The sequence below is a fragment of the Lytechinus pictus genome, chromosome 9, assembly GCF_037042905.1.
Source record: "Lytechinus pictus isolate F3 Inbred chromosome 9, Lp3.0, whole genome shotgun sequence".
Taxonomy (NCBI): Eukaryota; Metazoa; Echinodermata; class Echinoidea; order Temnopleuroida; family Toxopneustidae; genus Lytechinus; species Lytechinus pictus.
Window position 1 is genome coordinate 17244101 of NC_087253.1, and position 18355 is coordinate 17262455.

The following is an 18355-nucleotide window of genomic DNA, read 5'->3' on the forward strand; positions in this document are numbered from 1 at the left end:
ACAATTTTGAAATTTACATTAGCCTTTATAGTAACGGTACTTAGGAATGGTGTTTGCAACAGTGGAAAGTTATATTTAGGCTTCTATATGTTACAGGTGCAAGCCAAAGCAATACATCTGACACCTGTCATAAGTACATGTACATGTAGGATGCACGGTTATGTGTTTGTGGATTGGTACATGTATATCAAAGTTACAGATATGATACCTTGCTATGGGTTTTAAAGAAACGAGCATGAAGTTTTTGTCTTTGAATGTGAGAGGTCTAAGATCAGGGTTTCGGAGGCAAAAGGTATTTGGTTGGTTACGAGAAAAAGAAATCGACATTGCTCTCCTACAAGAAACATATAGTTCAGAAGACGTAGAAAGTAGTTGGTCTTCGGAATGGGGCAGTGATGTACTCTTTTGTCACGGATCTCCTCATAGTAGTGGGGTCATGATACTTATCAATTCAAAACTAGATTATAAAATCATTTCTAAACATGTTTCAGGTAATGGTAGATATTTGGTTTTAAGAATTATTATAGACGGCAATGAATTTATAATTTGTAACGTTTATGCACCAACAGCTGATAAGAAACGTGAACAAAAAATATTTTTTGACCATTTATTATGTACCTTAAATTCTTTTGATGATATTGCGACTACTCCTCTATTAATTGGGGGCGATTTTAATGTGATTTTAAACATGAATGTTGACAGACAAGGTGGTCATCCAACAACCTCGCAGGCAGTAATCAGTCAACTTAAAAAATTACAGAGTGATTTAGATGTCATTGATATATGGCGTGTACGTAACCCCATTACGCGTAAATATACTTGGAAACAATTGCGGCCTTTAATCCAAAGTAGATTAGATATTTGGTTTGTCTCCGAGACCCTGCAGGATTATATTAGCAAGGTAGATATGATACCCGGAGTGGGTTCTGATCATTTGGCTATTATTTTAGAATTTAAAGTACAAGAAGAAACAAGATGTAATGCTATGAATTGGAAATTTAATAACACCCTATGCGAGGATGAAGTGTTTTGTTCTGAAATGACGAAAAATTTAGATCTGTGGATTAAAGATATTTCACAATTTGATGATATGAGAATAGGTTGGGAATTTCTCAAGTATAATATTCGCCTATTTTCACGTAAATACAGTATTGAAAAGGCACGGAAAAGGAAAGAAAGGCGAAGAGAACTGGAAAACAGGCTAAAAAGGTTGCAATTTCTGTTGGATTCCGAGGGTGAAAGGCATGCTGAGGAATATAAAAAGATTGAAAGAGAATATGAGTCTTATTTAGATTATATAACACAAGGCATCATATTAAGGTCTAAAGCAAATTGGATGGAATTTGGGGAGAAAAATACTAAATTTTTTCTTAACTTAGAAAAAGGCCACAAAAATAAATCGTCAATTTTTAAACTTAAGCAAGGCGATTGTATACTTACAGATATGAAAAATATTAATTCAGAAATAAAATCATTCTATACACAATTATATAAAAAGCCTAATGTCGACTCGAGGCAAAACTCCTTATTCTTAGGACAAGAAAATATTCCAAAATTACCCTCGGACTCCAAGAGTAAATGTGACTTGCCGTTAACGTTAGAGGAATGTACATCATCCCTATTACTTATGTCAAAAAACAAGTCACCGGGAAACGACGGTCTAACGGTTGAGTTCTATCGCAAGTTCTGGGGTAAAATTGGACAGCTTTTGGTAGATAATCTTAACTACAGTTTTCAACAAGGTCAACTTTCTAGTTCACAAAGACAAGGTTTAATTACACTCATATCAAAGAAAGGGAAAGACAAAATGTTAATCGAAAATTACCGACCCATCACTCTAGTGAATGTTGATTTGAAAATTGGTTCTAAAGCTCTTGCAGAAAGATTAAAGAAAGTTCTGCCTGATTTGATTCACCCAGATCAGGTAGCATTTATAAAGGACAGATTTATTGGAGAAGCTGTCAGGACAGTTAAAGATGCTCTTTTCTTTTCCGACTTGAAAAATATTCCCGGAATATTATTAAGTTTGGATTTCCAAAAGGCATTCGATTCACTAGACCATTCTTTTTTGTTAAACGTCCTCCGATCATTCAATTTTGGAGAAGGATTTTGTAACTTTATTAAAGTTTTATATACCAATTTAGAAAGCGCGGTAATGAATCGGGGTCTGTCATCGGGTTATTTTCCCGTTGAAAGAGGTGTTAGGCAGGGAGACCCATTGAGTCCTTATTTATTTGTTTTAGCTATAGAGACATTTGCCATAAATATTCGTGAAAACAAGACAATACATGGTTTAAAAATATCGGACAATTTAGAATTGAAATTGTCGCTGTATGCGGACGACATAACGGTTTTCCTTTCAGACAATATTTCATTTAGACACCTTTTGAATACACTTCAGAATTTCCGAAAGGAATCATCACTCTCTATCAATATTTTCAAAACAAAGGCAATGTGGATAGGAGCCTGTAAAGATAATCAACATTCACTAGAGAATATCCAGTTTGAGAAGTCTTTGACAATTCTTGGGGTAGATATAGCTTATTCACCCAATGTTTTTTCTTTACAATTGCAAAGAACACTTGATAAAATTAGAGTACAGTTGAATTTATGGAAATCTCGTCATTTATCTTTAATAGGCAAAATACAAATTGTCAAAACCTTTGCCTTTTCGCAATTACTTTACCTTGCAAGTTTGTCAAAAATCCCAGATTATTATATAAAAGAAGTTAATAAGTTAGTTTTTGGGTTCATTTGGAACGGCCCTGACAGGATCAAAAGGGAGATACTTGTTAAGCAGTATGAAGATGGGGGGCTCAAAATGATATGCTTAAAATCTCTTCTACAAGTGCAAAAAGTCAAGTGGATACAAAGAGTTTTTACATCCAATTCAAAGGGATGGAAGATTATCCTGCTAACACTGCTTCAAAATGTAGGTGGTGACTTTATATTCCATTGTAATTATGATCTTAATATTTTAAACCTGACAATTCCTGAATGGTATAAAGATGTCATGGTTAGTTGGAGCACAGTATTTCAAAAAAACATAAAAATATGTAACCAAATGCTATGGAATAATAGATGCATATTACAAAATGGAAAATCTTTTTATAAGCCAGAGATAAAAAACAAAGGTTTTGTTAAAGTGTCACATATGTTGGATGAGTATGGCAGACCATTAAGATGGAAAGATGCCAAAAATAAAGGCTTAACATTTGTTGAATACTTTTTGCTTCTTGATTGTTACAAGTTTATGCCATCAAAATGGAAAGTATTTTTTCTATCTCAAAACTTTCATCCCATTGTCGACAACATTTCATTGATTCCAACTTTAACTATTGATGGCATCACTAGAGAAGTAACGGGTGTACCAAAGTATATTTTTTACACATTTTTTATGAATGAAAATAACCCATCAATTTCGAATATATTTACACGTTTAAAAGACACTTATGGGTTTCAACAAGAAGAAGTAAGAGAACTCTTAAAACTACCTCTACGTACTACTATAGATACAAGACTTCGAGCTTTACATTTCAAGATTATTAATAATCTGATTCCTACTAAGGTTTGGTTATTCCGTATTAACAAGGTAACTGATACACTTTGTACATTTTGTAAAGTATCACCAGAAACTCTAGTGCATCTTTTTTATTCTTGCCATGTTGTTAACCAATTTTGGAATAATGTTGGTACACTTTTTGCTTCACTAGATCTTCCTGATTTCCTCTCAGAAAGATATGTTCTTTTTGGTATCTGTAAGCCCCAAATTCCCAGATATATATTTATATTGAACTTTCTGCTCCTGTCAGGTAAACAATATATTTTTAGATGTCGATGTGACGAAACAAAACCTACTCTCTCCCATTTTTGTAACTTTCTTTTATCATTTGAAACTGTTGAACATACCATAGCACAAAGGAAATGCAAATTAGAAAAACATGATGGCAAGTGGGCTATCATTCTGAATACTTTAAAGAGGCGATAAAGCAGAAGGCTGTTTTTGTTATGTTTATTTATTTTTTTATATAGGCCAAGTGCCTGATTTTTTTTTTGTGTTGTTGTATACAAACATATGTTTTTTTTATTATATACTATTCTGTATGTTAGACATGTTATTTTATATGCCAACGTCATCTGAACTTTTATATGTGATCCATTATATCATGTATGTTTTGTTATGTATATTTTTATGAAAAGGATCAATAAAACATGAATTACAAAAAAAAAAATAAAAAGATTATTGGCTTCACCATCGATGAATCAGGAAAGAGCACATTAAACGTAAGAAACATACAACTTAATAACAAATTTGATACTTTTGGCTTCCCATACTTAAACCACAACTTTAAACCCGAGTTTAACTTAAACCTGACTTCAGAATACGGGCCACTGAATTTAATTAATGATTTTGTTTTGTTTTGTTTTAGGGTCCACGCGGACCACAAGGACCTCCTCAGGGACCACCTCAAGGTTAGTTAAGAAGGGGTGTGTTTCAAAAATTAGATTATTTACGCTCCTGCTTTCATCTGTCTAGCTTCTTAGTTAAGATGTCATAACATGGTTTACAATGCTTTTCTTAATGGCTATTTTATTATTGTCTTGCGGTCTTTTGTTTAACTTCGGCCTGTTTTGTAAAGACTTTTGTCTATGGCATCTTGCACTCATCGTAATTAAAGTATAAAGATATATTTTGAATGGTAACTGAGTGAATTTGGCATGGAAGTCATCATCATGAAAAAGTTTCCTCAATCTGTAGTATTTGCGGACAGGGTCAGAACATATTTGAATTACTGTGCAGGTAAATTCTCAAAGTGTATTTCCATTGAGCCACTATTCTTGTCATTAATTAATTTCAGGACCGCCACCGCCCAGAGGAATGCCTCCACCCAATCAAGGACCCCCTCCCATGCAGGGACCTCCTCGTCCAGGCGGACCTCCTCCACGTGGCCCTCCTCCTGGTGGACCTCCCCCAGGGGTAAGTATTGTCACCAATCATATTTTCGTCAATTCCAAATATGAACATAGTTTATCAGTGCATCGTCATGTAACAAACAATATATTAAGTTTTCCAATGAAGCGTAAATGTTACGTGATGATGAGGATAATAATGAGGAAGAGGGGGAAGGTGATGAAAATGATGATTATAATGATGAACATGATGGTGCTAATAATGGTGCTGATGAGAGTGATGATAATGAGAATGTTGAATATCATAACGGTGTTTCTGAAGATGCTCCTTTTACTGAAAACGATGGGAGCAAATGATGATGATATTGTCATCAATCTAGATAATGTTAGGCGTCTTACCCTATGCACTTGCAAGAGCTGCTCCTCATCTATGGAACAATCTTCCAGTGAAACTACAAGACTATAGATCAGTAGAACATTTCAAGGCCAGTCTGAAAACTTATCTAATGGCCAAACTGTAAAATTGTAGTGAGATAAAATAACATGAAGTTCATCATGAGCACCTCGTGCGCCCTTAGGGGGGATGTGTTCTTGACATTTATAAATGTCAATTATTATTATTGTTATTACATTTCAGATGCCACCTCCAGGCATGCAGGGACCTCCTCCACGTGGTCCACCTCCCCCAGGTGGGCCCAGAGGCCTCCCTCCCCCTATGCGTGGGCCACCACCTCCCAACATGGATAAAGGACCGCCTCCTATGGGGGTAAGTGAGAACATGTACTTAACCCTAACTAGACCGGGCTTTTTTTGCTGTTCTGTGGCCGGGGGGGGGGGGTTGATTCAACCCCCCCCCCCCTGAGATCTCAACCGCCGATCGCGCGAGCGCCGCAAAAATTTGCACGCTGGTAGAGTGCGATGTAATCTACAAGGCTGTATGGTAAAATTTTCCAAAATAATGAGATTTTATTTTATATGAATTAATTATGCTAATTTATACATAAATCATACTTTTTGCTCTAATTCACTAAATAAAGCTCCTAGAATGCTAATTTTTGGTAAAAATATTCTTTGTAGCATCCTTAACAATCACAATTGAAAAAAACTTCGGTTTGTATTTTATTGTTTTATGAATTTCTTTGTTTTTCAACCTTTTGTTTTTCTTTGTTTTTTTCACCAGATTTATTGCACAACCTTTTTGAAGCATAATTATGCTAAAATCAATTGATTTCAGCTGTTTAAAGCAAAAATAATCATATCTTTATGAATAAGATGAGAAAACTCAATTTGCATTGACTTTGTACACAAAATCACGTTTTGGAACAATTTTTGGTCTGACATGCACTTACAAAATGTTGCGTAATTTCAGAACCGCGTACCCGGGCGTCCCAAATTTGGTCTCGAAAGATGCGCGAGACTTGAAAGTATAAACTCTGTGAGTGGTGCGGTAAAAAAATTTCGCGCGGCGAAATGATCGCAGAAAATGTTGAGGGGGGGTTGATTCAGTTTAGGGTTAATCTTACAAATGACTAATGGCAGGGATGTTGCAACAATATATTTGCATTCAACTGCATATTTCATTACCAATTTTACAAGTGATAGGTCAGTTTTAACTTAGAGGACAAGTCCACCCCAAGAAAAAGTTGATTCAAATAAAAAGATAAAAATCCAACAAGCGTAACACTGAAAATTTCATCAAAATCGGATGTAAAATTTTGTGTTATGACATTTTACAGTTTCGCTTGATTTCACAGAACAGTGATATTCACATCCTGGTCGGAATGCAAATGAGGAGACTGATGACATCACTTACTCACTATTTCTTTTGTACTTTCTTATATGCAATATGAAATATTGAAATTTTCTCTCTTTTGTCGTGTGAAACAATTAATTCCTCCCTGAACATGTGCAATTAGCATTGTTTAATACCATATGGTTCAATCAAGTTGGTCCTTATTGTCAAATCTGTAAAAAATGAAATATTGTTTAATTCAAACAATAAAAATCAAAAGAAATGGTGAGTGAGGGACATCATCGACTGTCTCATTTGCATGTAACTGAGTTGTGCATATCACCGTTTTGTGAAAAATAAGCGAAACTTTGAAATGTTATAACTTTCATATATTACATCCGATTTTGATGAAATTTTCATCAGAATGCTTGTTTGATTTTTCTCTATTTATTCAAATCAACATTTTTCTGGGGTGGACTTGTCCTTTAATTAAGTAGTAATACAGGTAACTTGCCTTAGTCAAATATTTTTGGCCACATAAATCTGTTTGACCGCGGAGAAATTAGACTAAGAAGAGTCATTATAACACATAAAAGATTGCTTTTACTTAAGGCGAATATTTGACTCACTGAAGACTGACTTATTCAAGTTTAACTGTATATTGTGTCGGTACCATTGAATAGGTAACGAGATAGTCAGTACTGTGTTAATGCTATCATCATTAAAAACTTTCCCCTCTAAAAATGAAGTGTTATTCGTTTTGTAACAGTTAACATCTGCTGTAGACCGTAACACAAAGCTTAGCAATGATCGTAGAACATTTTTTTGCGATTGATTGCATCGACTACAATGCGCAATTATATGAAAAATGAAATCCATATTGTATTGTTCGAAATAGACATAAAATGAAATACTCTGAAAATTTGCTTTGCCCAATTGATTGTGGGCCCGGCAGCCGCCGTGCAGCGCCAGATCGACGAGGCTCTTCAATCGTTAAATGCCAAACAGGGTTGCAGCAACGCCCATCTTTTAACGTCTTTTGGTCTGACGCGGCCGGGGTTTGAACCCCGACCTCCCGGTTTTGCGACGGACGCTCAACCAACTGAGCCAACACACCGGTACAATCAATGTACAATGTTAAAATCAAGCGTACGATTAATCGCTAACCTTTGTGTTACGGGACCCTGGTCTTATTTTCATGCATGCACTCTCTCTTTCCTTTCCTTTTACTTGTAGCCACCAGGTGGACCACCTCGAATGCAGGGCCCTCCACCGCCCCACCCCGGTGGTCCCCCACCACCCCATCAAGGCCCTCCTCCACCCCACGGGGGCCCTCCACCTCCCCACGGTGGACCTCCCCATGGTGGACCTCCTCCACGTGGCCCCCCTCCTGGACCCGCCCCAAGACCAGGTAAGCATTCATAAAACAAGGGCCCCGTCTTTCGAATTGCTGCGATTGATCCAATCGACCACAACTATGGAAAGCACCAACATCTAAAATGCATGTTTTTTCATGTTTTTCTAGATATGATATACACTCATACTTTCATTGTTGCCTTGACAATTCAGTGTGCTCCTTTTTGTTTACAAAGGTCATAGTGCAAACTTCTTGTAGGAAAAATGATTACATTGATGGATTTCAATATAGTAAAGGTTGATTTGATCAGTCACATCACTTTGTAAGAGGGGGCTTTATTGCATATTGTCACAATGAGAATCTCATATCCCACATAAGTTAATTTCTTGATTTTGTGGAATTGTATGATAGTAAAACGGAGGGAGGGGGGCTTCATCGTCCCTCTTAAACTCCTTTCAGGGTTAAAGCAAAAAGTGATGTAAAGTTTTGTGTAAGATTACTTACTTACTTACTTACTGCCCATTATGCCGGGTTGGCACGTAGGGCAGCAACAAAAGTCCTCCACTCCACTCTGTCCAAAGCCCGGCGCCGTAGTGTCCCCCAGGTGCAGGTCAGGTCCCTCATTTCCCTCTCTACGGTCCTTCTCCAGGTGTTCTTGGGTCTCCCCCTCTTCCTCTTCCCTTCTGGAGTCCAATAGAGTGCCGTTTTGGTAATGCTACCATCCTCTTTCCTTAGCACGTGGCCAATCCAGCTCCAGCATCTTCTTTGTATAATGCCTTCCATGCATCCCAATTGGCATCTATCATATAGTTCTTCGTTTGATATCATATTCGGCCAAAAAATGCGATATATTTTCCTTAGAGATTTGTTGTGGAAAACTGAAAAATGAGAATCTCATATCCCACATAAGTTAATTTCTTGATTTTGTGGAATTGTATGATAGTAAAACGGAGGGAGGGGGGCTTCATCGTCCCTCTTAAACTCCTTTCAGGGTTAAAGCAAAAAGTGATGTAAAGTTTTGTGTAAGATTATCTAGTCATAATTAGATCACTTACGATTATTTCCAATTGTATCAATCACAAAATAGTTCCAAAAAATAAGTATTGACAATTGTAAGAATTCTCTTATTTCATTTACCTGCAGTTTTCATTATTTCACAACATTCGTCTTGCAAAATGTTATGCAATTTGCTGTGATTTTGATATCATGGTAACATAATTGCTCATTACAACGGCTCAATCATAACTCTAAACCATGATTGAAAGTAGTATACTCTCGTTTGATTAGTTCTAATAGCTCGTATTATTCCTCTCCGTTTTACAGCAATAGACTTGTCTAACCCTATCTAGGCCGGGGTATTTTGGGAGTTCATATGGCCGGGGGGGCCTCCCAGGTCCCCCCTTGAGATCTCGGCTGTCGAACGCGCGATCACGCCGAAAATTGGCACGCGGGTTGTCTGGGACATAATCTACAAAATTGTATAGTAATTCATTTCTTGCGAATTGCTGTTAAGTGATTATGCTAATTAATGCATAATTAGTATGCGAAATCATACTTTTTCCTCTAACTCCCTAAATAAAGCTCCAAATGCTCTAATATTTGGTATAGAAACTCTTTGTGGTGTTCTTAGCAAGTGTACATGAACAAAATTGCGATATCAAATCATTTTCTTATGTATTATATTGTTTTATGCAATTTCTTATGTATTTGTCTTTTTGACCTTTTGTTTTCTTTTTTTTTTCAATCAAATTTGTTGGGGACTCTTTTGAGATCATAAAAAGCATAGAATTAATACATTTAGACCAGCAAAACTATAAATAATCATACATTTATGATTTTTGGTTGAGAACACAATTTGCATTGACTTTGTACACAGAATCACGTTTTTGAGCAATTTTTGGTCTGACATGCACTTATATGATGTTGCGTAATTTTGGAACCACGTTCCCGGGTGACGCAAAATTGGTATCAAAAGTTGCGCAAGACTTGAAAGTAAAAAGTCAGCGAGCGGCGCGGTCAAAAAATTTCGCGTGGCGAAAATATTGCGCAAATCGTTGAGGGGGCCCCCCCCCCCAGCCTAGATAGGGTTAAGACATATGTAATAACATATGATAACATTACTATTCCCTGTAATTTTGAAATTGTGGTGAAATAATGACTGATTAATATTAATTGAGTGTAACTTCAAATCAATGTAGTACACCAAAGTGTGTTTGATTAATTATGATAACTCCTATTCCTTTTCTGTGCTTAGGACCCCCTCCACCTCACATGGGTGGTCCTCCTCCTCCCATGTCAGGCCCAGGTGGACCGCCTCCTCCCAACAGAGGCCCGCCCCCTCCCATGCAGGGACCACCCCCTACAATGCAAGGACCGCCTCCAAATCAAAATATGGTAAGAGAAAAATCCTTTGGTCGTCTTTCATGAAGCTGTTTCCAAATTATGAACGACTTCTGCACAACTGATGTCCTTTTGGGTGTAAATTGTGACTGTCACTAGTTTCTTTTCCTGTTAACTATAGTTAGTTAAAATCTGATATTTTAGATTAAATTGCAGACGTGTATTAAGCATAGATCTGCATTGTAAATTCTGTATTATAGTTTAATATGGGTTTTAGCAAGTGGGCTTTCATTTTATGATGTACATGTATAGAAAATATGGGGATCTGCTATCTGGAAAGATGCACTTTAGTTTCCGCACTTAAGTTGTTTATTCAACAAAGCTGACCTTTCTTTATTTGACTGAAAGTGCCAAGGCAGAAGAAAGGAAGTCAAATAATGAGAGTTGATATCCCAACATGATAACTTTTAAGAGCAATTATGATGACAGCATAGAATATTTATAATGCAAAACATCCATATTTAAAGAACAGTGCCAAATCTGATAGGTCAGGTGGAATGCAGATTGGATAGACACATCAATGTTAGTAATTTTCATTTTGATCTTTTCTTGCTTTATTATGGTACAGATGCAAGGACCACCAAGAGGACCTCCTCCTCCACAGGGAGTCCCACCTCCACATCGCCCTCCCGTCTCTGGACCGCCTCCAAACATGGGACCCCCTCCAATGCAGGCTCCACCCCAGAACATGGCTCCTCCACCCATGCAGGCTCCTCCCCCTCAAAACATGGCTCCTCCCCCTCAAAATATGGCCCCTCCCCCTCAAAACATGCAAGGGCCTCCTCCTAACATGAACAGACCGCCTCCACCACACAGCATGAGTGGTCCCCCACCAGGTATGGTGGCCCCGCCCCACAACTCCATGGTAGGACCGCCCCCAGTTGCACCTGTTCAACAGCCACATGTACAGCAGACGATGCCTCAACCTCAGCAGGTCCAGCCTCCGGTCTCTGGCGCACCCCCGGCTCTCCATGTAAACCCCGCCTTCTTCCCTGGTCAGACGCAGGTACAACCCCAGCAAGCTCCGCCCCAACAACAAGACAGATCAGTAAGACCTGAACATTGATCATTTGCCCACACTTCCTCTCAGTTATGAAATCAAAATTTGTTGAACTTCTGAAACTTAAAAAAAAGAACACCTGAGATCATTATGTTTAATTCTTATTAATTTCTTTTGACATTTCTTGAAAAGTGCCATGAGCACTCTAATTAGTGGCTTTGGCATGTTTTAGGTCAAATTTATTATTATTATTCCATTATTGTAGAGCAATTTGAGACTTCTCACATTAACTTGTGATGGTGATTGATTTTCATATTCTTCTGTACAATACTTGGCAAAATTAATGATTTGGATAGATTCTTCCATGCTGTCATTTATTCCATATATATCTTTGTTGCCTTGAAGTTAGCAGTAGGGCAGTTCCATTAAAAAAAACATTTCGTTGTCCAACCCCATTTTTATCTTCATATCATATCTTCTACTGCTCCATTGATAATAATTTGAGAACGTTAATTATATGTACGACACCATATTCCATAACAGTGACACAGTGGTGCACAGGTAGGGGTATTGGGAGGTGTCCTAAATATGATGACGATGACGATGATGATGACGATGGTGATGGTGGTGGTGGTGGTGGTGGTGAAGGTGGTGGTGGTGGTGATGGTGATGATGATGATGATGATGATGATGATGATGATGATGCTGCTGGTGATGATGATGATGATGATGATGATGGTGGTGATGATGGCGATGATGCTGGTGATGATGACGGCGATGGTGATGATGACACATGTATTTTGGAAAGGTATATGACAATTGATAAATAACCTGTTATTTACTATCTAGATGTATGATCCGTCAAGACAAGCGTACAACCAACAAGAATACAGACCACCTACAGAACCTGACAGGTAGGATTTCCTGATACCTTCAGCATAGAGGGCACTCTTCACATAGTTTCTAAAACCCTTCTGTAAAGTTTTTCCAATTGATTCACCCAGCTGCAGAGGTGACAAGCGAATTGAGAAGCTTATATAGATAATTTAAGAAGAGAATGTGAAATCAGATAGAAATAAATTATCTTGTCAGGTCTGTTCTGTTAATGATATTGATGGTGATCAAAGATTATGACGATGGCGATGCTTGATGATAACGATAAAAAACGATAATGGTACTAATTAAGATGATGATGATGATGAGCATGATTATCTTGATACTGATTCTGATGATGATGCTGATGAAGCTACTGACTTTTCTCCGTTAGAAGACTTCCCAAGAACAGAAATTACTCTTAGGTAAAAAAATCACTACTAAATCTTGCAATTTATTGCTGGTCTTTTCTTAAAAATTTTCTATTGATTTTCCAATTTGTTGAAATCAATCTTTCATTTTCTAATTTAGCAATTAAAAATTGCAATTGATTGCAAGTACGTTTCCTGCGACATTACCCAAGGGTGCTGTCCTACCAGAATGATTTATCCAGCATTTGCTGATGTACCTTACGTATTGTAAGCAGTTTTATTATTTAATCCTTTTTCTTTATAATTGAGAAATAGGCTTGCATTAAAAATGGCTTTGCCAAAAATTCATGGCATAGGCTGGCTAAATCGTCCAGATTTAGTTTGGTTAGTTTAAGAGATAGACAAGATAGCCAGCTTTTAATTGACTTTGCTCTTGGTTCTAATTGATTTCCAAATTCATTTCATTTTGTATTGGCTAGGCAACCATCTCCAGCTCCTCAGTTGAGCGAGGCAGAGTTTGAAGAGATCATGAACAGGAATCGTAATGTGTCGTCTAGCGCCATCGCCAGGGCAGTCAACGATGCATCGTCAGGTAGGTTATACTGAATCTCAGACTCCCAGGCCCGTATTCTGAAGTCAGGTTTAACTTAGACCATGGTCTAACCCTGTGCTAAAATGATGGGAAGCCAAAAGTGTCAAAATTTTTATTAAGTTGTATGTTTCTTATGTTTACTGTGCTCTTTCCTGATTCATTGATGGTGAAGACAATCATCTATTTATACTTCCTACACAATTATGAATGATTTGAGAGCCAAATGAGCTGAAATATTATGTATCTACTGTTAGTGATTTATGTAGCAATTGGCTATCCATACTTAAACCACAACTTTAAACTTGAGTTTTCAGAATATGGGCCACAGTCTTGAGGCTTTTACCTGATTTCTGGCCCTGACAGCTTTCCATTTCAGGCGTTTTTATGCTGTTTAATGTACAGCACATATCGGGTCTTTTTGTGCACTCTCTCTTCTTTTCATGCCCAGTGATTAAAGCTAATGGGCAGCCCTGTATATCTACTTGAATAATGATGAATTTCTTATACCAGTGATGTTCATCAGGTCCAAGCCATGACTCATACCCCAAATCTCCAAGGTTTTCATGGGGCCCATTATATAAAAGTTGTTATAATAACAAATAATAATAGTTAAAGGCACCTAAATCATTCAATCTGATTAGCTAATGGTAAACTGCAACCTGGCCAGGCGATGTTGTTTAGTGGCCATCTGCCATCTCGGACTCCCAGCCTTTACATTTGGAAGAACGATTCTCAACTTGGACCTGATTAACATCACTGATAGTCACTATTACCTTCTTCATTACCAACCTGCCTATATACCCAAGTTTTCGAGTGAATCATCATTCCTGATGACGGCCAGAACACGCTGGTCAAAATTTCGATAACATTTCATTAAGAGCTATCAAACAACTAAGAAAAATAACAAATAGTCAATTTTAGGACTACATACATTGTGTTTACCGCAAAAATGTCTGTAATTCTCAACTATGACATAATACATGTATTTCGTATAATGGCTTATTTTGATGCTTTGTAGTGTGCCTTAGAAAAAATTACCATTCCTTGATCATCATACTCTTTTCATTTTTAATTCAATTAAAAACATGCACTCTTTTTTTAGTATCTTACCAAAAGTCAAAAGCCTTGTCATTGTGGTTGGTTTAGCAAGTGTGCGTTTAATAGGCTGCTTGAAATGCTATGAATCAAGTGACCGGGCAATAATAATTGTGAAGCGCTTTGAGCAGTCGTAGATTGATAAAGCGCTATACAAATGCCAATTATTATTATTACCCCCAGCAATCTTGCAGGCATCTTTTCATCACTAATCCTCACACTTTGTCATAGACAAAGCAATGGGGAATGCAAGAAAGCTGCTGCAAAAGACGCTTAGCACCTTTATCGCTGGATTCCATCTAAAAGGACATGGCGCAGACTTTTGAAAGTTTTGGTAATGTGCCTAATTCCTCTTTTTTGTTATCTCCTCTTTTTTGTTGATTACCTAGGTTCATTCACCAGTGCTATAGACACCTTAGAGACTGCCATCTCGCTAATCAAGAGGTCAAAGGTCGCCAATGATGACCGATGTAAGCTTCTCATTAGCTCTCTACAGGATTGTCTTCACGGAATCGAGACCAAGTCCTATGGTGGCTCGTCAGGATCAAGGTAAGAACAAGAAAAGAAATTATTTATTTTGTTCACATCTGCCTGTAACAAAAACAAATGTGAACCCAAACGTAATCTACTTTTCCAGATAAAGTGGAGTGTTGTACTAAGGACAGTCAACATTTTTAAAGAAAAAAAAGGAACCAAGGTTTTGATAAAAAAATCCCCCATAAAGGAAAGTGTATTTTTCATTTTGTATGAAAGGTTGATTGTTTGTGGCTATTGTTTAACACACTTGAATGGTTTATAATTTTCAATATTTTACACTGTATTTTCGATGTTATACTTTCAGTTCCCGGTCACGCAAGGACAGGAGTTCCAGAGAGCGTGACCCCGAGAGCCGCCACAGGTCACGTGAATCCCGTAGCTCAAGACACAAACGCGAAAGATCTCGCAGTCGGGACAGGGAATACCGAGAGCGTAGCCGGGAGAGGGAGTACAGCGACAGAGAGCGTGGGGATCGTCATCGTGATCGAGATCGCGACCGTGACAGGGAGTACCGAAGACGTTAAGCGCTGCTCCGAGAAGAGTCGTTGAATTTGTAAGTAAACGTTTTTCTTAGTGGTGTCTTAAGATGGTTGACACTGGTTTGCTTATGACTGTCGAGTCTGAAAATTTCTCTCAATTATTTGATAATTTACGAGTTGGTCAGGATTTTCAGAAAGTTTTTCGGAACATTAGTCAAAATAAGATGAGATGGCAGCGAAATGCTTCTGAAAGACATGAGAAAAATCTATCCAATCCTAAAGATATTTGATAAAAACACTTTTCCGTGTGGAACTATCTTTCAATATGTCTGAACCACTGGAAACAAAAGCTAACCACAGCCCCAAGACTTATAACCATGCCATCTCAAACCTACCATTATACCACGTCTGACTTGCAAAATGCCCACACTGACAAAATCAGTGTAATGAAAAGAAAAAAAAGGTACAAAATCTGTACAATTGGGGTATTTTCAAACCGTCTCTGAATCATAATAACCTATTGTCATGGAAACGACTCAACATGAAGAAGTGAACCATTGCCAATGCCAGCCATACTGGATATCAGTAATTATGATCATTGTATATTCCACGTCTAACTCCAAGCATTTCATTTTCAGATGCGCAAATTGGTAAGTACCCTACTGATGTAATAAAATCTTAGTAAATTTTTTAAAAATGGAGATGTTTGCTGTTTCTTTGCAAGTTTTTCTCAAGTTTTCTAGCTAGATGACGACTCCAAACGAGGAATGATCCAAGCAAAGCGTGCTTGACTGTGATGGGAGCTCCCAAGTCTTTTGAGGGTTGGGTAAGTAAATTTCGGTAAGTGAAATTATTTTTATAATATTTGCTACTTTATTTTTATTTTTTTCTTTGAATAATAATAAATTATATATTTTCGTACTTAAAACTACTCCTTCACTGGCAGGGGAAGTGAATTGATATTTAATTGAATTTTGATAATTTATTGATTAAACATTCTTTTTTGAATTTATTCATTGTGTTTAATAGTTGCTACTAATTTATTTTAAGAATGATTCTATTGTTTTTTTTTCTAAATCAAGGTTTCATTTGTTATATAATGAATCACAGTAGATTGTCTGTGATTGTTTTATTTCCTGTGGAAAGTTCTCTTCTCTTTTCTTATAATCACTCTATCCGTTTTCTTATTTTCCTGTTTGTTTAACTTTGAAACATTTTCGATACCTACTGTTTTGAAATTCAAACTTAAGTACCTGATTGTATTAAGTGTTGTAGAGAATGATCTAGGAAAACAAAAGTTCAGTTTCAAAATGCATGTTTGAAGAATGATATATTCATTCATTGATAAAGTTGATGAAATATGCCTCGTCTAACATGCAAGAATGTGAACCGACGTATAGTTTCATGTATTTCTGAGACAATATAACTTAATTAAAGTTATATCTGGCAAGCAATAGTAGTAGACATGTTGGAGACTTGCTTCAAGATGGTTAATTTTCCCCTCTCTTTGTTTTGTATGACAAGAGCTCATGTTTTGAAATTTTATATTTGAATACTTTAAAACCTCAGATTCTGTATTTGTCGGGATGTTGTTTAGCCCAACTCTAACTGAAAGGGAATATACATGTTTTTGTGCTTTTAAGAAAACTTTCTGCGGATGATGTAGACATTTGACTGACTGTATCTTTGTACATATGCCTTTAAAGTTCTAATTGTATTGAAATCTGAGATAAACAAATAATTTCTTTTTTTGCCTCGTTACTTTGGGATTCCCTTTGTGTAAATTATCATGATTGTCATTGCCCCAAAATAAGCATTCATTGTGTTGGGGTGAATTTAAAAAGTGAATAGAAACTCAATTATGTTTTTACAAGGACAGTAGTCGAGGGCATGGCGACTACAGACATGCCAACCGTTCCCTTTTAAGAGTATTGTTCCTCTTTTTTGCTATAAATACACTAATACTTTTTTGTATGATTTGTTACTTTTTTTTTAAATTTCTGATCATGGAGTATGTATTATACACAGCGTGTGACACTAGCGCCGGTCCGACAGTCCCAGACTGGTAAAAATCACTGTCGGGCCAGTAACTTGTTGCATGAAAAGAACAAGTAAATTCTTGCCTACGAGCACATGTTTAAACGGATGAATTATCAAGTTTTCAAGTAGTAATTTCACATGTTTTTTCACCGATCTCACTACAACAGGCTAGTGATTGTTACTTTGAGACAAATTTTTAAAAATACTCTTTTTTGTCAAAAAATACTTTTTTTCTCATAAGAATACTTTAGTTGGTTGTAGCAGGTTGGCAGGTCTGTGACTAGTTTTTAAACATTGTTATTACAAAAGTGATGTATCACAAAGCCCACTAGTGGAGATTTTAATTATGCTAATTGCTATGTCCTTATTGCTCCAAGGAGACGATCTGATCCTTCTGTGCTGTGATTGGATCGTTATTTTTTATCAAATGTTCATTGGAAATGTTAATTATGCATCAGAGACGAAATTCAGTATCAGTACTTTATATGATAATCACCTACCCAATTTCTTTTAGCTTGCATAGTTCCAAAGAGATATTTCTTGTTAAGGGGTTGTCTTTCGTAAGCTATTAGGCGATGCTCTTCTGAATCATAAAAGCATGTCATGTATTCCAGGAAGCGAGGTTTAGGGTTTAACTGAGTTCATACTAAACTTCAAACCTATGTTACACTTTATTGCCAATTTTCCCCTCAAATTGTAATTCCGATACGTCCTACATGTATAAATTGCATCCACTTAAGATAATTTTGACTTTTTTTGTTCAAGTCAACATTAGAATACTAAAACAAAATCAGTCGTGTAAGCTAATAATTACTGGGTTCTAAAGTAGGTGTATAATTAGAAATAATGTATTGTAATTGATAATTAGGTTATTGATAGTCACTTGCTTAGCCCAAGTTTTTGTGATTTTTTGTCATATAAAATGTATGAGCTGGGCTTGTCTACTAAGTGCTCTCAAGGTGGGCCAG

The 18355-nt window shown here is 36.9% G+C and overlaps 1 protein-coding gene across 2 annotated transcripts in view; it reads left to right on the plus strand.

Moving 5' to 3' along the window:
• The window catches only part of LOC129267639 (cleavage and polyadenylation specificity factor subunit 6-like), a 34252-nt gene extending 16648 nt beyond the window's left edge, over positions 1-17604 (plus strand). Inside the window, exons 7-16 of one of the 2 annotated variants that reach the window (XM_064104826.1) lie at positions 4431-4473; positions 4860-4978; positions 5549-5677; positions 7880-8054; positions 10255-10394; positions 10969-11448; positions 12250-12314; positions 13124-13236; positions 14721-14880; positions 15173-17604. In XM_064104826.1, the coding sequence (XP_063960896.1) occupies positions 4431-4473; positions 4860-4978; positions 5549-5677; positions 7880-8054; positions 10255-10394; positions 10969-11448; positions 12250-12314; positions 13124-13236; positions 14721-14880; positions 15173-15392 (1644 nt within the window). In that variant the 3' untranslated portion in view covers positions 15393-17604. The remainder of the gene's footprint in view (positions 1-4430; positions 4474-4859; positions 4979-5548; positions 5678-7879; positions 8055-10254; positions 10395-10968; positions 11449-12249; positions 12315-13123; positions 13237-14720; positions 14881-15172) is intronic. The other variant, XM_064104825.1, reaches the window with a different exon arrangement.
• The last annotated feature ends 751 nt before the right edge of the window (positions 17605-18355 follow it).